Here is a 21001-nt window from a genome sequence, read left to right as displayed (position 1 = left end):
AAAGCAAAGCCTTTTGGAAGTGGCTTTGTTTCAGTAGCAGGTACTTCCAAATATGATTCTTTTTTCAATTTGTGCTGTTCAGGATTGCTGAGGAAGAAAAGTGCTAGGAAAATGGGCTTGCTGTTACATAGTCTGTGGCTGCCTGGCATAGCAAGCTTGCTTTGTAGTTCTCAGGAATGTGCCAAATGCCTTCAAACAAATGCACTACACGGTCTCTGTCCAAAGTTCCTAATATCTCAAATTTGCACGATGCAAAATAGAAGGTAACAAAGCTGTTTGGGGAGAGGATGACTGATTGAGGTTACATTAAGACCATGGGATTACTCAACCAGAGGCATGCAAACATCGCTGAACAAAGTTTATCAGTCTGTTCCAAATTCTAATTTGTTAGAACATTATTTTTGCAGATTATGCTAGGCTTTTACTTTGGATCTTTATTGTCTGAAAAGACTCCTCTTTCTCTGAGGACCTCTATTCCCCTCTCTACTGGTAGCAAAAGATTTAAAGTCTAACAAAACTCTAGGCCACCCAGCCACAGGGTAAGATTTCCAGTAACTGATTCTGGATCTGAAATCCCCTGCCTGTTTGCAAAGCCAAGTCTAAAACTTCAAATGGTAAAAAAAAGAGGATATTTGCCAGACATTGCTCTTCACAGAGATTTGTAGTTTTGTGATGATAATTCCATTCTAGTACCTCTTACACTGTAGGTTCTGACTTCCCGCACCAGCAAGCTGCAGTAGTATTTACAGAGAACACTAAAGCAAAGCTGAATGTATGAAAATACAAGACTAGGCCAGAAACCCATCACATGCAGAAGAAATAACCGATTATCCACCAGAAGTAAACTAACCCCTTTTTAGAGACTTTATTTCTCACAGAGTTTAGCCTTTGTAATTCGTTTACCTTATTGAGGCCAGCTGTTGAAATAACACCTCCCATAGAGGCTGGATGCATTCAGTCTTGGACTTGGTTGCAATGAAGGGGTTTGGCACTCCAGTTTCACTACAGGTGGACAACTTGCCAGCAGCCTGGAGACTACGCCTGGTTTGTAAGACTGGAAGTCAAGCAGGTGCCAGGGGGTTCAGTGCAGAGGTGCAGCTCAGAAGTTCCAAAACAAAGAAAGATTCCTTTCCAGTGGCCCCTTCTGAATTGAGGGGGCTCTGCTCATGGTTATTCCTTTTATAAAGAGGCATGTGTGGAGGCAAAGGCTACAGTGCCTGCTCCTGCTTCAGTTGGAACCTCTTCTCTGTGATCACTCTCAAGCTGAAATGCATTTGTGGTTTTTTGACAGGTATCTGACCCGCTGGTCCGTCAGATCTGCAAAGCTTATCTGGAAGAGGGGCCCTAAGTGGTGCAAAAAACCTCTGCCAGTGGGACACCCTTTGCTGAAGGATAATGTCAAACATACACACAAGCCTCTCTGCTTAAACCACTAATGGACAGAACTGGCTGTTTCCCACTGCTCTGCTTTTTTTGCAAGGTTGTCAGTATCCCCAATTTTCTTATGCCAAAACTGTCATTAGTACTCTATACTGTCTCCAGTGAATGAGCTGCAACCTGCTCCTCTAGCAGAATACAAGATTTAGCAAAGCAAAGTTCAGTGTGCAGAATGATTTGGAGAAAGGAGGGGCAAAGACTTTTACCTCAAAGCTGGAAAGGATCTGAAGGCTTTTGTTTCATCGTGGCTCACGACTGGGTTTGGAAAAGCATGTTTCCCGCTTTTTCCAACAATGAATGGTGATTCCCCATTAACCTGTGTTTCAGCTCAGATCTGCCTCATTTGGGCTTTTATACCTGTGACACTAATGGAAGAAAAAGACTCCTGCAGAACTGTATTTCCTTGGCAGTAACAGAAATTGTTGTGACTACCAAAATTAATTTTTTTAATTATCTGTACTATCCATAATTTGCAGCAGAACACCTATGGCAGTGGTAAACAGACGTGTGTATCTTACACGTCCCCTTAAGGATTTCTGGCTTGTGCTTCACTCCTGGATCTAGGAAATACAGAATGTTGACATCCTTGATGACTTGGCCTGTGATTTTTTCCCCATGGAAATACATTTGCCTTAAGTCGTCCGTATCGGTGGTACGGCTGCTTCCTGAGATAGTTTGGGCCTGATGGATGCACATAATTTTCCACGCTCTAACTAAAAGGTGGCACCATTTCTCTCCTTGTATAGTAGTACGTGCATGTACCTTGCACCTACTGACCACTGCTACTTGAGACGTGCTACTTATGGGCCTGGTATGAAAAGGTCATTACATTTATCAGGGTCATTATGGCTTTGGCTCCGTTTCTTTGATATTTGTCTGGGGGCTACAGATCAACACAGCTTATTTATATACTACTATGCCACTTAACCTTGTACTGCTTTCATCAGAATCATCTGCTAATACCTATCAGCATGGACAGGAACAGAGAGTAAGGATAAACATGTTTTACCAAGGAAACCAAGTTATAATGGTTCTTCTTAGCCTTACTTTGTGAAATGGAAGCCCTACATTCAGCCCTTTGAGCTGGCCAAGATCTTTTGGCTTTGGGAGGCAGAGCTAAGACTTCATTAACTATACTGAGATAAAATCTCTGGCTGACCGTCTATTTTATGAAGCTTTGAAACCTACAGCCCTTTAGAAAATGCCATCTGTCAGTATCTAAAGGATCTTCAGTGACACATAACAGGGAATTCAACCTGGAGCTGAAGGAGGATCGCACACAGCAAAGTCCTAAGAAAAGAACTGGGGCCAGAATCCAGGCACAAAAGAATCTTGCTCAAAGTGCAGAGGTTTCACACATTTATTAGAACAAGCAGTAAACAAAAGTCTCCTAAGTATAAAATCTAAATGTTCTCGAGCCCTCATCCCAGACAGGCGAGTCACAGCATGAAGGGCAGATCCAAGTTCTTCTCGCCAGTGCCGAAGCAGACATAGCCGTATTGCTCGGTCATTGGGACGTGGTAGAACATCAGTCCCAGCCGCAGCAGGCTCCGCAGCACCACCACAGTGCCTCCCTTCTCTAGCTGGACAGTCCAGGAGCCTGTGCAAGAAAATGCCATTTGTCAGTATGTCACAAGTGCAGTCCCTGGAAAGGAGAAAGAGGCAGCGTTCCTGGAGCAAGCTGTCCCTAAGCTGAGAGGGGGACTGCAGTGCGTTCTGCCTGACCAGTTAACAGTGCACAAGGCTGCACTGGAGTTTGTGACACCTGAGAAAAGGGAAGTGAGGGAGGCCAGAAACCTTGATACCTTTTTTTCTTTTGTCAGTTCAGTGTTACAGGCTGCCCTCAATTCCAGATGTCTGTGTCTAGCTTCACACGGTAGCATATTCCATGGCTATGATAGTAACGCCATATGCGTCACAGGAAGGGACCCCTGGAGCTCCAGACTTGTATACTTGATCCCTAGGAGAGGCTAGAGCTATTCTTGGATGCTTCTGAGCGGGCAGCAGTTACTCTACCAAGCTGCCACCTACTTGGTCTAGCTACTAGCTATAGAGAGCCAAGACTAGCTATAGCAATCCTGCATAGTATGGAATTTATTTTTAAAATAAACTTGTAGCATTAGTAGTGAGAAGAGGAAGAAGACACTTCAGCTCCAGAGAAGACTGGTTTCCCTGATGCAGCAACCAGGAAAGAGGAAGAGAGCATGAAAAGCAGGGTATTTCTTAGCTCAGAGAATTTTGCAGAAAAGGTTAATTCTCTTCAGTCTTTCCTGGCTCCATCATTGAAGAGGATGTGCGTGGTAGGGGCAAAGGGATTAGTTTCCGCATTGATTTTGCTTTGGCTCTGCAGAGGAGGTTCAGAGCCAGTGTGAAAATGCAATGTCTCCTGGATGCAAGGAGCTCTGAGCCACAGAGTGTTTGTTTTGCATCTGACACGACAGCCTGGGAACAACACAGGAGGGGAGGGGGCTGGAGCATCAGCCTGGATTCAATGCCAGAGGGCAAGGAGCTGCCAAAAGAAGAAAATACCAGCTTCAGCACCAAATCAGTAATGCCTAGAGGCTACAATGTAAGGAAGAAGGTTCCTGCTGAATCTTCATCTAAAAACAAAAGCAGCAGGCCCTTATTTGGGCTTTTTTATTTAAAAGTGCAGTTGGAGCTGTCATACTACTACGGGCCTGGAGTCAAGCGGTCAGGCTGTCTGCACCCAAAGTCAAAATCTGCCAATTCCAGAGTAAGCAGAAAGCCCATAATGCGTTGGGACAGTTAGACGGTATTCATCCTTGTAGATAATTTTAGGCTCATCAGTTTATGCTGTGACTCATGCTTACTTACGTCACGGTTAGCCTGGGGAAGGGCTTCTGTGATTGCTGTCAGCTGCCAGTCCTCCCCTTCCCACTCACTTCTGACTCTTGGCCAATTTTAGTGGCATCCGACAAAGGGTTGAAGTGTTTTAACACCACAGGTTCCTACAACAGGTCTCCACAGGACACGGCCCAAGGGTTGACTGCAGCTCCTGAAGCTATTTGTTTATCTGCCAGCAGCTGTGGGGCAGCGCAGGCTGTTTGGCTTGCCCGGCAGCAGCTATCTGGGCAATCAGTGCTTGTAGCTTTGGGCTCTTGCACACTCACTTGCAGTACGTGTAGTCTCTGAAGCAGTTCATGGCAAACTGCAGTAGTTGAGGGCTCGATGGGGGGGGGGGGGGGAAGTTGAGAGGAAACAGTATATATGGTGGCTGCAGAATCAGAAAGGAACACCGCAATTCAAAGCCCTGTAAAACCAGGTGTCGTGAGTTCTGCTGCTCACCTGTTACCTCCCTCTTCTCTTTGTATTTCTGTACTTTTCAGAAGTTTCTTGGGCACCACTGTTTCCCCTGTCTCCTTCAGTAGCAAGTTCCACAGGTTGGTTATATCATAATATGCACCGTGTCGTCTTTGATCTGTTACCTTCCAAAGCACCCTCTTCAGTTACGTGCAAAGATGGAACTAAATGGACAGCAACACCTGCCTTCCATGGCAGTCACTGAACTTTCTAACAAAGTGACTCTGGCTGCAGGATAGAAGTACAAAAGAGACATTCACAATCTTTTAAGGACTCGGGAGATTTCCATACCGGAGAGCTTACTTCTGACTCACTCAGCTCCATGTTGCCACTAAAGAGAAACAGCTGGAATCTCAGTAAAGCAAAGCGCTACTTAATACAGAGCAGGATCAGTGCAGGTGTGTGCCATCTTCCTTGCACTGTAACATTCCTTGCACACGTCCTAGTTAAAGCATGAGCTAGTGTCTTCACACACAGTGGTTTCACAGACCAGGCAACCCCAGTCTCCCATGCAGTCTCTCCAGTGCTACTCATGTGGACACAAACTGGACTGGACCTTGGTCATAGCTGGAGTAAAACCACATATTAATGGTTCAGCCACTGGGATTACAAATTCTAACTGACTGGGTCTCTGACAAAATCTGCATGTTCTTAAGAAACTTCACTACTTGGATAGCGTGGAAACCCAGGTGAAGAACATTTCATGACGAGGCAGATCATCCAGTGGCTGAAGCACTACAGCCATCTGCCGTCAAAGGACAAGCTTTCAAACAGTTTATTGAACTTTGCCTCTAAAAATTTTCACCATTTGCTCGTGGCGGTAGCTAGACTATGCATAGGGGAGTTGAGCAACAAGTGGCAAGCAAATAGGTCTGAATATGTGACAAATACCTTCTTCCATTTCTCCTTTGAACACCGACTCTGCTTTCAGTGCAGGGTTCTTGCAACCTGCGCTTGCAGAAATGATCTGCAAGCCCTTTATCACGTACTGGTGGTTCTTGCTGCGGCTTTACACATTGGTTTGCAGGGGGGTGACTGTAAACTTTTGAAAGAGTTTCTCTGACAAAAGCTAATGGAATGAGGAACTCTCATTGTCTTTGATTTAGGACCAGTCCTCTGAGAAGCAAGTCTGTCAAGAATAGGACTGTGCCTTGCCTTGCTGGGTGGTGAGAGCCTCTAGGGATTATCTGGTTTGCTAAATGTCTCCCAACATACTGGAAGCATCCAGCAGCCTGGGTACATGTGATAGCTTGTGTGTGTGTGTGTGTGTATATATGTTCATGTACACAGATGAATCCTCTGCCCAAAACTATTTACAAAGAACAAAAAGAAATGCCTGGAGCATGACAAGCGGGAAAGGTGAGAAGGAAAACAGGTATATTAATGCTCTCATGAACTATATCTGGATTCAGGCTCCTTTTTGCTGGACAAATTCAGAGAGAAGCTAGAGTAAATACAGTTCAACTTGATTTAATCCCCTTATCTATGCTCTGGGGCAATACAGTACATGGATCCATAGTGTCACACAGGCTTATCTATCTCTGCAGAGGATTCATCAGCAGTTAACTCTGCTGATCAAAGGAACTTCCCATGTACCTTCACACCTGGCAGAAATGGACAGATGTAATTGAAGACAGCTCCATTCACTTTTATGCTTGATCTCTGAAGGCTGTGATGTGCAGCTGTTTCATTTCCCTACTGTCTGTCCAAGCTGCCAACTCCCAAAGGGCTCAGATTTGTCATTTCACAAATGTGAGACCTTTGGGGAATATTAAATTGTTACAGCTTTCTAGCTCTTCTCTGATGCTTGGTTCTGCATCTAATTCTATGCAAATAGGGACAATAAAGTTTTGCTGATGCTGCATAAGTCTTCCTGTGAAATAAGGACCTGAACAAAACAAGCAGGTTACTTCAGGGCAATCCCACCTGGACTGACACAACACTCGTTGAAGACAGGAAAAAAATTACATGAAACTGTAATGTCATTTTCACTCAGATCCTGTTTTCAGCAAGAATTAGTCATAGAGCTGCTCTTTATTCTGCAGAGCCAAAACAGCAGCAGCCGTGCCACCTTCTACCTTTTACTAACCAGATCACTGGGGACATATTTCTAACACAGCAATCAAAGGTGATCTATTCAGTATACTTTTCCAGGCTGGACCTTTGCAACACACAAAATCAATTCAGAAACTGCACTGATACACAGTGCTGGTGTTTGCCTTCTAAGGAGGCAGCGCATTAAAGTCGTGAAACCTAACCACTTATTTTGGTCCTTTTAGAGCCCATTATCTCAGTCTGTTTTTTCCCATACCTCACCACATTAGCAGCATTTGAGGAGATGGTCCAGAAGACCAAATTATTTGAACTCATGAGACACAGAGCAAGTTATTCTCCTTGAAAGCTTCAAGACAATTGTGTTCTCTTCCATCACAGCTCAAATCTCACTATATTAATAAAAAATGCTTTTTCAGGCCCACCTTTCTTGTAGGAGTTTGAAATAACGATGTCATAAACCACTCTAAATGTACTTTAATCAGAAGCTAATGAACAGCATGAAATAATAGCTTAAAATGAATATGCCTTCTTTCCTCCTTCAAGAAAATGCCTTAGAAATGCATTTCATAATAAAATATAAAAAGGGCTGAGAACTGCAAAAATGAAATGCTGCTTTTATCCTTTTGTTTTTCTTTTATCCTTTTTCTTCTCTTTTAAACCTCCCTGCTATTACAAATGGTTCTTGGAGTAAAATCATTGCATAGGTAGCTGTAGGTCTCTATTACTATAAAAATGCAGGAGTGGGATGCTGGGTTCAAATCCTTTCTAATATTGGCTCAGAATATCCCAGGGCAGTCCCCGTACTGTTCATTGCCCCTGTGTCAGACAACATGTCGCTTGCTGGGAGGCTGAGAAACTCAGAGCATCAGTCTGTAAGGTACACCAAGACTCCTAGATAAAAGTTGTCAGGAAAAAAAAATTACGAACTATTATTTGCATTGGAGGGAATACAAATAGAACTAAGAGACAGCAAGTAAAAGCTGGCTTTCCTAGAGTTAAATACTGATTTTTACTTGCATCTCCGTGTGAGCTGTAGCTAGCCTATGTTATCCCTAAATCAGGCAGCAGAGTTAACTTCACTCATCATGCTTGCTGAGGTACAGGGAACCAGAGGTCATTGCTCTCACGCCAGAGATTTCTAACAGTAACACCGCTCTGGTAAGATTTCCATTCTTCAAAATACATTTTTTTAAAAGAGCAAATTAATTCTGAAGCTGCACCCAGCAAACCTAAGGAAGCCAAGCACTGTCTGTGTTGAAACTATTGCCTGTTGCTGCTCCAGAAGGGAAGGGAGGGAGCTGCTGTGTGGGAGGAAAGAGCATGGGAAAAATATCCGCTGGATGAAGATCTGGAGCTTCCTATTCCCTCTTTAGAGCAGGCTGCAGCCTCCACCCCTCCAAACGCAGACAGGAATTCTGAGGAGTTCCTTACATCTTTCCCAAACAGGAAAGTGCTTTGAAGATTCTGATGCTCACCCAGTGTTAAACCACTGCCTTTTTTATGGCACTTCAACAGCTGCCAGGACACCAGAGCTGAATTTCAAAAGTCAACCTACTTCTCAGCTTCTTCTTCCTTTCCAGTTGCCAATAGAAATCCCTGTCTCATCCCCCATGTCTGTCTCAGCTATGGGCTGAATCTTCTAATTCACAGAGGCAACAGGGTGCGTGAGACATTAGCTTTTAAACAAAAGCCTTTTAAGAAGGCTGTTTGCAGAACTTTCCTGTGGGAACTGGTCCACTTTCAGTATGACCTCTCATAACATTGCTGCTTCGGAGGTGATTCAGCAATGCCTCGTTTCAGTACAAGCTTGAGAAGAAACAGCTTTAAGAGCTAGACAGGCTGATAGAGAGGCTCCATGCTGCAAAAGCTCACAGAGGGTCATAAAAGTGACATTATCAATTCCTCTTCAAAGGAGGAAATGTCTCAAGGGAAAAGCAGCGTCAGCATGGTTGCTCTTACCATTAACACAATACGCTGCCACATGAGCAGGTTATAACCTACCTTGCTGCAGTTCAGTTCTGAGTGAGGGTGAAGTATGGAGTTATAGCACAAATATTAACCCACAGAGGGGTAACATAACCGCTTCCCTTTGCAAAAGCAGCCACTGCTTGGCTGCGAGACCCCAGGCACTTAGCTCTGACAAAGCTACACTGCACCCGTGGGATTTAGCTTCCATTTCCCTCCAACAGAAAATCTAGCACTGCAAAGAGCTTCCTACTTCTAATTTGCTGTCGATAGGAAACAAAGACAAATTGCAAAGCAGAGCAGCTGTAAGGAAATTTTGCTGCACGGACGTTTGAGGCACAGCCTACCAGCCATAAGGACACACATCCAAACGCTCTTATATGTGGGGCTCAGACTCCTTCATGCCATTTACTGGCTACAAACTAAATCTCTTTCATTTGCTTGACACACCACTTGCACCCCATACGTTAACACTGCTGTCAATATTTCCAATTCCCCATATAACTATTTAATAATAATTAAATAAAAACACAGACTGGTTGCAGGTTCGGTACTATTTTTAAAAGCCTCCAGAGCCAGGAAAGCACAGTTTACAAACAGTCAGATGCTTCCAAGTGGCTTTTGCGTGGTCCTAATGCCTGCCACATCTTTGACACACAAATACAACCATGCCCAAACCTCAAAGTAAAATGGTCTTGCTTCAGAGGGTTTTTCTCTCCATTATCCTCTCCCACTGGGGATGCCTCTGCAGCACAAATGATTAAGACGGCCCTGGGCCTTCCATTTACGCACAAAGTACCTGTTTCCTGCTGACAAGGAAGACCCAGGCATTGCAATGTTGTCCCAGGAGCACAGTATTCAGGTGCCTCCAAGTACTGGCTGAAATGAGGCCGTACTTAGACATCTGACAACAGTGCGGCTTAATCCAGTTGAAGCAGGCTCTGCCCCCAAACCCTTATTCCCCTCCTCATCACTCTTCCATCACAGAGACCACAAAAGGGTTTATTTACTGCTCAGTGAACCAGGTCAGGGAACGATCTGGCTGAAAAATAGTTTAGCCAAAAATAAAGTTATTTTTCCAGCTGAAATCTGGCTGCACAGCCAGCAATGCCAACACAAAAGAAGGGACAATACACAGACATAAATGAGCAGCAAAGGATGGGAAAGACTGAAAAAGCTAGCACAGAAGTAATACACATCAGATTACAGCCTCCCTTATAGCCCAGTTGGTTTGCCCTTAAGTCCTAAATCCACCTGATAATTAGAATAGAGCTAGAATCCTGTTAACTTTTGTTGTTGTTCTTGAGAAAAAGACGCAGACTTTGCACAGAAAGCATCCAGAACAGAGATTTGGAACAGGGCTGTGCACTAGAGGAAACAGCAAGACAATATACAATCAAAACTTAGGAGTAGAAAAACTGGTTAAAATCTGTGCTATTTGGATTCTGACAACTGTAATACTGATCATTGTATCTTGGGTCTTCTGTAGTAAATTTACAAATCTCTCAGAGAGGCAAAGCACCCTCCTTCCAAAGCACAAGTTTATGCTGGATCTTGTCACACTCCATATTTCTTGTTCAGCTGGTCGCTGTGTGGAGCGTGCCAGGAGTCACGTAGCATCTACCTGGGGAGCCCCTGCATTAATCCGTCACCTTCGTGGGCTTCTGTGAGCCCGTTGGTTGGTAGGAAGAAAAAGAAGGAGTCTCTCGCCCCTCCCTGCTCTGAATGAAAGACGCTTCCTCTAAATCTTGCTACAGGATTTCAGGCTCAATTCAGCTTCTTTGGGGCTTTTGTCACCAAACAAATGTGATGTCTTTGAAAGAAAGATTAACAGTTTGATGAAAGGATGCAATGGACAGCTTTGTTCTAGCCTGCTTCCCCCCCTGGAGCTTTCGGTCACTGTCACTTTCTTACCCACGGAGAATATCTGTCTGACTCTCAGAGGAGATTATGGCCACCTTGTAAGATTTTGCCTCTCCTGATAACAAAGCACTGGCCACTTTGAGGAGGTGATAATGATGAACGGGGGCTGGATTAGGGGCAAAGAGCCTCACATCTATGTCCGAATTCTGAGAGAACACAAAGCAGTCGATGCTGGGATTCAAAACCCATCGAATGCTTAGAGGACATCCAATTCGCTCTCCTGCAGGAGGGGCAAGGCTACAAGCCCTGTCAGTCCCCCAGTTGTACTTCTTACCTCATCATCAAATTAGCAGGACTAGTTAAAAGGGCTTAGGGTGAGGAACAGATGGCATGGATTATTAACTGTTGATGTTCTCATACTAAACTAGATACTAAATTCTGGCCCGAATTACCTGAAGAGCTTACCAGTTTCTGAGAAGACTGTCACACTGAGCGTATCCACACAGCACAGTGCAGTTGTGTTGATATTCAAGCTAATTCTGAACACTAAAGATGGCTAAGCATCTTCTAATGCCTGGGATATCTTAGCTGTCTCTGCACAGCACAACCTGCACAGCACAACTGCCATACAAATATACCCATAGATGAACTGTCTCATCCTTTTCCCTCTACACACAGCCACGCACCCATTCAGCCTGCAGAATTTCAATCTATATGACATTTGCATACAGTAAAGCAAGACAACGCCCATTACTTCCTCCCTGCAAATGTTCTATGGCCAAAGGGGCAGCAAACAGCAAAGCAAAGCTATAAACAGGGCTGGCACCAATGCCAGCTGCTGCACAGGCAGGAGCTGCCACTCAGAAATAGATCACTCCTAGCAAAAGCTGACCTTGTTGTGACTTCAGTGACACACAGACTGCCCTGGGCTTTCCCCTGCAAGTGATTTTTCATCATTCCCTAGAGAAAGGGCTAGGCCAAGGCTGACCGATGTGGTGATAAAACTGCAACTTCTGGTTCTAAGAGGCTTCACCCGCATTTCCCATCAGTTCAGCGAGAAGTTCATCTCCTTTTCATGTCCAATGAACCAGGAGCTGAAACGGAGACAGAGTGGGCCATGATTTCTTTTACTGAGAAGGAAAAAACTTCAAATATAATCCCTGGAAAGTTGCTACGGAAGACTCTGCTTCTGTCCTCCTCCTTTCACTGCAGCAGTCAGGAGAGTGAAGGATTCCACCACAGCTCTCGGTTGATGGGCAGCCCTGCTCCAGTATAAACTCATCCAAGGTCTCTGACTAAACAAGACCCCTGAGGTGATACAGACCGAGGACCCAAAAGCAGTGAATGCACTGCTTTATTACCCATAGACACAAAGCCCAAGGAAAGCAGACTCCTTTCCAGAAATCAAAGCAGACCACAGACGGCCAGTCAAAAGCTCTAATACTAGCTGGCTCTGGAGTCCTCACGTGGCAACATAGCAGGAGAGGTTCCAGTCTGATCTTGAACTCCTGAGCTGGCAGCACCCCAGCTTGTAAGAGGGACAACATCTTGTATTGCTCCCAGGCAATGCTCTTGGGTCGCTGCAGGCGTAGCCTTAACAGCCTTTAAAGGCTCCTCAGTCCAAAAACATGAAGAGTGTCTCTACTTTTGAAGGATGTAGGAGACATGCTTATGTATTTGCGTACATCCATTGCATGCCTGTAATCACTAAGGGTGCGAAGAAAGCTATTGAAAAGCCCCAGGACCATTCCAGAAATTGCCTAAGCTTGGAAGGGACAGAGTAGCTTCTCCATACCTACAGTTCAGAAGGTCAATATACCACACACAGCCTGGAAACTCAGGCCATACCTTCTCCTCAATTTGATGCTGCTCTCGGTGCTTTTCTTTCTCGTTTTGCTTTTCTATAGCCTCCTTTTCTGTGCGCAGCACTGACAACGCCTGGACCACAGTGCGCCCTGCTGGAAAGCAGCAGCTACGGCCAGCCTGGAACTATTTCTAGGGATGGATGACTTCAGTTTTAACAGAGAACTTCAGGTACCAACGCTTTAAGTAATAGCCCACTGAGCTAACTGTTTGGTTCGATTCTTACATCCGAAAGCCGACTGTTCTGATGCACGCTAATCTGTTTTACTCCTTCTGCACTACTGTGTTATGAAGTTTGTCAAAAACACTTCTATAAATGTCAGGTAACTCCATGGGATGCTGTAGCTCAGTTTCACACATTTGCCAGACCTACAGATCACCTCTCCTAGCCAGGAATGAGGATAGCTGTGAGCCACACTAGGAGTTTTGTTCTATGTTTTGGCTACCTCTTTTTATCCTTGCTAATATGAAGCACTGCCCTCTCATTCATTATGGGTCTTTTAGTTTGAATTTCAGCAAGACAGCTTGAAAAGCCTTGTCCCCGTGTGGCTCTTGGCAGGCTAAGAAGTAAAGTGCTTTTGCTCTCAGTTTTCACAGAGCTGGGGAGGTGCTGCTTGTTGTTAAGCAATGAAAGGGGAGGGCTCAGGTCACATCAGTGAAATGTTAGCGGAGAAGGGAGGCTGGGTGAAAGTAGGTGGCCAGCACAGCATAGCACTGCTGGATTTTGCAAGGCCACTGGGGAGGTAGCCATTTGTCTTAGAGCCCTGATAACGGGCAGGCTTGCTCTCTGCTCGCTAGCTGGGGGTTGTAAATACCTCTGCAGACACAGACTCTTCAAATGGCTGGAGACTAGGCTGATAGAGGATTAATCGCCTGGAGGGTGGGTCGAAAGGGAGTTAATTAGCTGTGTTAATGCATGGAGATAAAGCAGGTTCATGCCTCCTGGCCGCCTTACTTCCAGCACCTGGACTTTTGGGGCAACCAAGATGGAGCTACCAAAATGGGCCTTGAGAGTGGCCAAAGGAAATTATCTCCCACTTAGAAACGCAGCCTCTCTATCTTCAAGGGCCCATTAAGCACCAGCTGTTGCTAAACCGGTAAAAAGCGTGCCAATGAAGCTCAGAGAACAGGAGGTTATGAGTGGTCTAACCCAGGCTACTGTTCAGCAAGTCTGCAGAAAGGCTAGTGCCCAAAGTATTCAGCCAAGGAAACAGCCACAAATCCCATTGTCTGCAATGCTGTGTAAGGAATGCCTCAAAATCACTGCACTTTCAGGTGAAGAAACGGAGCTACAGACTGAGTGGCTGTCACTTCTTCCGCAGTCAAAATGGTAAACGATCTTCTCTCTAGGCACTTCTCTGGCTGAATCATGAAACAGCAACTAGACAAGACTCACTATGATCCACCCTGCCACTGTATACCCATTTAGAATGACGCTACGAAATCCCAGCATTACAGAGTCAGAGCAATCACATCTGAGAGGTCTCAGCTCCCCAGTCTACCCTACACAATGCATGGCAATAAGTCAGGAATCTCCTCAGTCCTCTTTTGAGCCCTCATGCGTCATAGTTCAGAGTGTAAAGCCAGCTGTACGGAGAGTCCTGTGCTTAGAGTCGCTGTCTCAGGAGCACATTGCCACCTTTGCGTTAATGTCACTGACACTGAAGAAGCCCAAACTAAAAATCACCCTCCATGGCTGTCATCAAGTTTACAGCCAGGCATATCAGGAAATCACCTGTTCTGTACTCCTACATTAAACTTAACTCGGTTACTCATGTCTGGGACTAGCAACTTAGATTTGCCTTTGGCTAAAACACAATTCCCAGGAAGACATCCAGAATGATGCTAAGATACCAAGAGACACAAATTCCTCCATTATCCTTGTTAGCCGGTAGTAATTTTACTGTTAAAATTTGTACCTAGTTTCTCATTTTCATTTTTCTGGCTATAATATTCAGCTGCTGATTCCTGATACGCCTGTCTCTGCTATACTAAATAGATCTTCGATAATCAATACTTAAACTCCATGGAGTATTTACACAGTGTAATACAGTCATTCTCATGTTCTTTCCTGCAAGATAAACAGATTGAACTGTTTATGTCTCTCACCAGCCCTTGAATCCTTTTGTGGCTCTTTTCTGTAACTCTCCAGTTTTGCAATGTGCAGTAATCCAGTCCTGATTCCACTAACAGCATGCGCAGAAAAAAAATCACCTCCCTGTTCCTATTTGCTACACCCCTGTTTATAAATCTACAGATCAAATTAGCCTTTTAAGTTTCAGGATCAGACTGGGAGCTGATGTTCAGTGGGTTGTGCCTGGATTTCCTTTCAGAGCCACAGCTTCCAGAATACAACTCACAAAGTCTGGCTTCCAGTCCCTGCTCTTAGGTCTGTGACTTTGCAAGTAGCTACATCAAAATGTACTTTCTTTAAGCAAGGCCAGTTTACCAGATCTCTGTAGCTGTCCTGCCCTTGTCATTATTTGCCTCTCCACCAATTCTTTACTCCTAGATCATTTATGAATAAGTTCAAGAATACCAGTACTAGCACTAGTCCCAGCTGAATCCCCTTCTGACCCTCTCCAGAAATATGCCCATTCAGTGATTTCTAAATCACAACTACCAATTAAGATAAGTTTAGGGGAATATTTCTGCAATGCTGGGATTTATTAAAGGTTAACATCGTAAGTGTGCCACAAGTCTCCTGAGATAATGATTTCAGCAGTAACTTATCTGGCTCAGCCATTTTCATTTTTTGACACACAGTAAAGGTTGTCTAACTACCCTCCCACAGCAAACAGTCTGAAAACTGTCTGAAAGAGTATTTTATTGTCTTCATTTCATGTGAGTCCTTATTCTTCCCCAAAACAAACCAGAAAAAAAAATTGAGCATTTCTGCTCTTCCACATTTCTTATCAGCCTTTTTACCTTCACCATTCAGTGACAGTTTCCAGTACCATTACTATGCTTTCTTCTCCTATCAATATAGTTGAAAAAGTCCTCCTTATAGTTGTCAGGGACTACTGCAGGTTATCCTGGCTTCCTTGTCATTTTCTACTCAATATAAATTCCAAATTATATCCATCATTAATTGTTCCCAACTTTCTGTATTTCTTTTATATTGCTTTTTAAATTCTAATTCCTGCCCTTATTCCACCAGTGAACTGTGGTAGGCTTTCAGCCAGAAGCAGCTCTTCATTGACTGGGAGTCATGACTTGTGAATAAAGTCTTCTTTTATAAATCCTATTCCCACTCATATCTTTTCCTATCCCCATTTTTCTTTTCCTTTGCCTCCAACATACCTCCCCTCCCTCATCAGTTTTTAACTGCATCAGTTTTTTAACCCTTATCTCCATATCAAAGTGATCTGAGTCAGCAATCTGTAACAAAACTCAGAGTCAATTTATTGCTTTTCTGAACTGTACTTTGAAAGCACCAAAGACCTGAATTCTGCATCCCCTGTTTTACCTCCTCCCAAGCTTTCCAGTCTATGCTAGTACCTTAGGCTTTCTCCCATCCCCTTTCATTTGTCCTTGCAGAATGTAGCATAGCCTGATCTGATACTATGGTGACAGTAAAATCATCCTTCCCCCTCCATTTTCACTTTTCCCATCATGTCAATGCTTGACAGGTGACCATTATTTCATACCTATGCAACATTAGGTCATCAAGTGAAAATGCTGTAGGCATGCTAGGAATTTCTGCTATTTTTTTCACCATTCCATTACCTACAAGCACATGTAAAACTGCCACAACTCTAGATCCTGAGATGCTACCACCCAGGGTGCCAAACTCCATGCAACAGAAAGGACCACACTGGCAATCTGCCAGCAGCTGAAAGGCTATATCTAATTGTGCATAAAGTTGAGCAGATTGTCTGCTTAGACTAGAGCAAACAAGCTTATCTTTAAGGCAGACATATGGCCAGCAAAACCTACAGATCCCAGCATGCAACATGATGGCCAGCTGGCCATTTGGATCAGAAAGAAGCATTACATGATCTGATACTGTGGTGACAGAAGATCAGTATCACAACCCCTCCATGTTCAAAAATCATGAGTCGGGCCACTCAAATTCATGAGTTTGGCTCAGAGAGCTGGCGACTTTAGAGGGGATAAGCCAATTGAATTTGCTTTTGAGACAGGGTTTGCATTCTCCCACTTTTCTCTACAATCATTTACAAAAATGTATTTTTAAAGTAAAATCTAAGTTACACAGTCACTTGTCTCTGGGAGCTGAGACACCAAGAAAAACCAGACAGACTCACAGTATGATTAGGGGAGGAGCAGCAACATAGTCTGAACTCTTGAAGTGCACAGATAACCCAATAGACAGACACGCGGACAGAATCTGGAACCTGCAATCACCACAGATATCACTGATTAAGATGAGGGTGGCAGACAGTTTTGTTACAAAACTCCAGGTTCCCCAATCTTGCACTAAACTCTCTGCTTTTACCGTTGTTTCCTTTATTCAATCTGGTTTAACTTCCTTTCTTCCCACCTCTCAGCTGTCATATAAAATGTTCTCTCTGCCTCCAATTTTCCATTCTGTAAGACACCTCTGCTCTCCTATTATGACACCCCACACATTTGATGACAGTTACACCCTTGACAGCCACCACAGATGTTCAGTTTCCAATTAATCAAGAAAACTATTCCAAAAGAGTTGTTACTTTTAGACAGGTTAAAATCAGCCCTTAATCTCTCAGTCCTGTTCTTTAGGTCTTTTAAGGGAGAATCCTAATGCACGCTGGGAGCATCACTCACATGTTACTCAACCCGGTCAATTTTTTGTGTATTTATTGAGGGCAGAGATGATTTTGGCTTCGGTCACAATTCTAGAGTCAATAGATTTGGGAATTCCTACTTCTGCTCTGACAATAACTGTTCAAGAGTGGATCTAGCCAAGAAAGACAAGAAAAGCTTCGGGTCAAAATGAGGGGATTTGCCAGAGCTATGAACAACATGTCAGGAAATAGAAAAAGCACTGTCTGCGCTGGGTCAGGACCAACATGAACTGGCAGAATTGAAAGAGGGTAATTCAAGACCCAGAGTTTGAGTACCTTGCAACCTGGAGTGAGGGACTTCGGCAGAGCCGTGCAGATAAAGTCAGCAGAAAGCCTGTGTCTACCTCCTGTTCTTTTTTTTCCCCCTACATTTTCACAAGCAACCAGTACTTCAGGCAACCTGAATGCTTGTTAAAGGGGGGTGGATTGATCTTTCTTTAATGTCAGAGCTCCTATCTGCATGTGATAGAGTGCAATTAGAGAGGCTACATGCCTTGCTGATCCTGTAACCAGTTCCTGTCTTACTTCCTTCGCCTGACAAGCTCATTCCATCAATCCTCAGGTTCAGTCCAAAAAGGAGCAGAACAGAGCAGCCAGAGCTGCACAGGCACCATGATGAATCTTCTTTTCTTCCATTAAGAAGCGCTCAGCTGCACTTGAGCTCAGGTAGTCTTTGAGAATTAACTTTTTTGAGGAGACAGAGATCTGCACTAACAGCAACAACCTCCCAGGAACGGGGCAAAGGTTCACACTTACTCAGACCGCAGGTTGCGACAGGAAGACAAACACGACAGTGGCACAGCTGAGCCTCACTTTCTATCTGCCACTGTGTAAAATTTGACCACAAGTCAAATTTGATTTAAAGACTTCAATAAAACCGCCATCTTCATGTCTAACACACAGCATGACCTGCCAGTTGCCTGGTCCCTTGAACTAGATGTGAAACACTGCAGAATTGTATCTGTAATCTTTCAAAGGTGCCATTCTTCATCACAGCTGAGGGGGGCTAAAACCAGCTCTGTGATGCAAATTAGTCTCCAGGCTCTTAGCCCTTGGTGCCTGTTTTCTAGTGGAAACATAGAAAGCACCCCAGATTTATCGCCTGTTGCAGTGGCTCTATGGTTTCAGGCCTCACAAAATTAAAAAGTCTCCCTACCACAAACCCTAGGAAAAAAAGGGTGGGCAGGGAATGCAAACAGTAGCAATGCCTGAACTACCATACAAAACTGCAGCTAAAATTTTCTTAGGAGGTATCTAGGACCTAATCTCCCTTGCAATACTCCTTTTTGAGTCAAAAGGGCCAGCTCAATGGGCCAGCATACATAAAAATGTGCAGTCCCTCCAGACTACACCTTTGTAAAATGACTGCAGCAAGGACACTCCCAGTAAGTTGAACAATCGTTTACATTTTAGCACTGTTTATGCTCTGAACAGTCAGAAATGTTCAGAATTCAGGCAGGAGCTCACTAGGTTCCTTCTCAGTCAAAGGAAAGATTGGACAAGATATATATATATATATCTTGTCTAATCACACACACATGAAGTCTGAAAGTCAGAGCACTGGTAATTCACTGTCCTTCCAGCCAAATCCATCAGGCACAGGTCACCTACTATCCTATCCTGCTACTCCAGGATAGGAATAAAATAGCAAACTTAAGTTCTGACTATGACCCAAGAATCTTTCTTTCTGTTCTTTCTAGACAGCAGGCCATGAAAACACTTGGCCCAATCCAAAAAAATGCAACAAATCAGCAAAAGGTAGTTAGAAGCAAATAAAAATCATGCCCATCTCTTTAGAGAAATAGCCTGCCAGAGGAAGAAGCTTTAAATATACTTAACAGTTGTCCAGCAGAACAATAGAGATGTGAACTGAAAATACATTCCAGTAGGCACATCTTCCTTTCTGCTTCCAGTGTAATCCCACTAGAATACAGATTATTCCACACTGCAGCATCTAACACAGTTTATCAAAGGAACATTTGAATTCAGCCTCTCAGAGATACCAGCTTAGTGTTAATGAGAGCCCATTTAGATAAAGAGCAGCAATACCGGGTGAGACAAGAGGTCTCTTCAATACTTCAAACCACATAAATTCCCTCTGTCACTGGCGGAGTTATCTCTCCCCACAGGGACACCAGCTGTCACAGGCTTTACCCAAGCCAAGAGACAATATGCCACTCAGGCAGAGGGGTTATTAACTGCTGATGTGGTCAGATCTGTTGTGAGGATGTAACAGCTCTGGTACACTTACATCTACCACTGTAAGCATTTAGATTTGCTTAAGAAGGGAACTAAGTACAATAGTTAGTAAAGGATACAATTCCTTTACAGATTTGCAGGAGCTCCTCAGAAGCATACCAAACTCCATAGTGACCTGCATCCTGTCACCTCAGCATTTCCCAGACTACTCAAGGCTGCCTTCCCTTTCATTGCATCTGTCGATTCTTCTACCTTTACCTTGTGGGATATCACGCTCCAGAGAGTCTAGAAAGTCAGTGGATGGGTCGAGGTCAGCCTTTTCCAGCAGGGTTTTATTCTTCAGGTTAACAGGCTCAGTGAAATGGAAATAGGAACTTAACTTTTTTGCCTCCATCAAAGAAAGACCTGCAAACAGCCATTGATGACCATTAACAGAGTGAGCTAGGCTAACGTTCGTCACACCATAGAGTATCGTATCGTTTCTCTAATGCCCACAACATAGGAAAGAATCACAATCTTTCTTCAGTGGACTCCACAGAAGACCAAAGACTTGCCGGAAATGGGTGACATCAGTCATCAATGATGTGCATTGCACGCCATGCTAACTGCGGTCCTAGATGAGCAATGGGCACTGAGTTGAGACCAACCCTCTGTGCCCGTTTGGTTACACCCTATATCTAGAGAACTCACTGCAGCTATAAGTGCTAACCGCTGACATAAACTATGCACGGCAATGGCGGGTCCCACCTTCCCGGTGGCGCCGGCGGGCGCAGGCGGCCGGTGTGCCGGGGCTGAGGGCCCGGGCGGGCCGGGAGCCGCGCGGGGGCCGGTGTACCTCAGTGCCTGGCGCGAGGCGGCGGCCGTTCCCGCGCGGTGCGGGGCTGAGGGGAGCGGGGTGGCCGCGGCCCGGAGGCCGTGCGCAGGCCTGGGGCACCGCGGGCTTCGGGGAACGGCGGAGAAAGCAGGGCCCTGGAGAGCCTGGGCAGGCAGGGCAGGCTGTGCCGGGCCTGTGGGGAGCCAGCCCCGGCCCTGAGGGGCAGCAGCCCGCTCGGAATGCGGTTAGGGGTGGCTGCCCTGCCTAGGTCAATGGCCTCCATTCCAAGAGGCCCAAATCCAAATGTACGTCCAAAAGCAGGAGGGCATACAATTACACCACAAAGGATACCACAAAGGGCTCCACCTTCCTCATTTGTTACATGAACGGCAGCAAAAAAAAAAAAAAATTAAAAAATCCAAACCTCTGAATCTCATTACTTGCAGTGTCTTTTTTACAGTTCTCACCTAGCTCGTGTACATCTATAATCAATTGGCTCGTTTATAAACGACAGCACTCTTTGTGCTTTCACTCTTTGTGCAAGTCACTCTTTGGGAGCTCATTTTGCTGAATCCCATACAGACAGCCATGAAACAGTCCCTGCCCTTGCAACCTGACTTAGTACAAAATGCAATAAATAATGAGATTGTGTGGCTGTTTAAACAAACAGAATTTGTTTGACATCTTCAGGAAG

The 21001-nt window shown here is 44.6% G+C and overlaps 1 protein-coding gene across 1 annotated transcript; it reads right to left on the bottom strand.

The window, feature by feature from the left end:
* Positions 1-2783: 2783 nt before the first annotated feature.
* LOC121082076 (radial spoke head protein 9 homolog) lies at positions 2784-20081 on the bottom strand. The gene is made up of 2 exons (XM_040581414.1): positions 19752-20081; positions 2784-3037 (listed from the first exon to the last, which is right to left on the bottom strand). Exons 1-2 carry the CDS (start codon positions 19885-19887, stop codon positions 2877-2879), a joined length of 297 nt encoding a protein of 98 aa, XP_040437348.1. The 5' UTR covers positions 19888-20081; the 3' UTR covers positions 2784-2876.
* Positions 20082-21001: the final 920 nt, after the last annotated feature.

This window comes from Falco naumanni, unplaced genomic scaffold (genome assembly GCF_017639655.2).
Source record: "Falco naumanni isolate bFalNau1 unplaced genomic scaffold, bFalNau1.pat scaffold_259_arrow_pat_ctg1, whole genome shotgun sequence".
Taxonomy (NCBI): domain Eukaryota; kingdom Metazoa; phylum Chordata; class Aves; order Falconiformes; family Falconidae; genus Falco; species Falco naumanni.
Note: the sequence above shows the minus strand (reverse complement) of the source record. Positions and strands in the feature narration are given on the sequence as shown.

Coding starts and splice junctions, on each gene's coding strand:
- LOC121082076 (XM_040581414.1), bottom strand. CDS start 19,887: ATGGAGGCAAAAAAGTTAAGTTCCTATTTCCATTTCACTGAGCCTGTT. Junction 3,038..19,751: donor GGAGCGTGATATCCCACAAG/GTAAAGGTAGAA, acceptor TTTCTTGCACAG/GCTCCTGGACTGTCCAGCTA.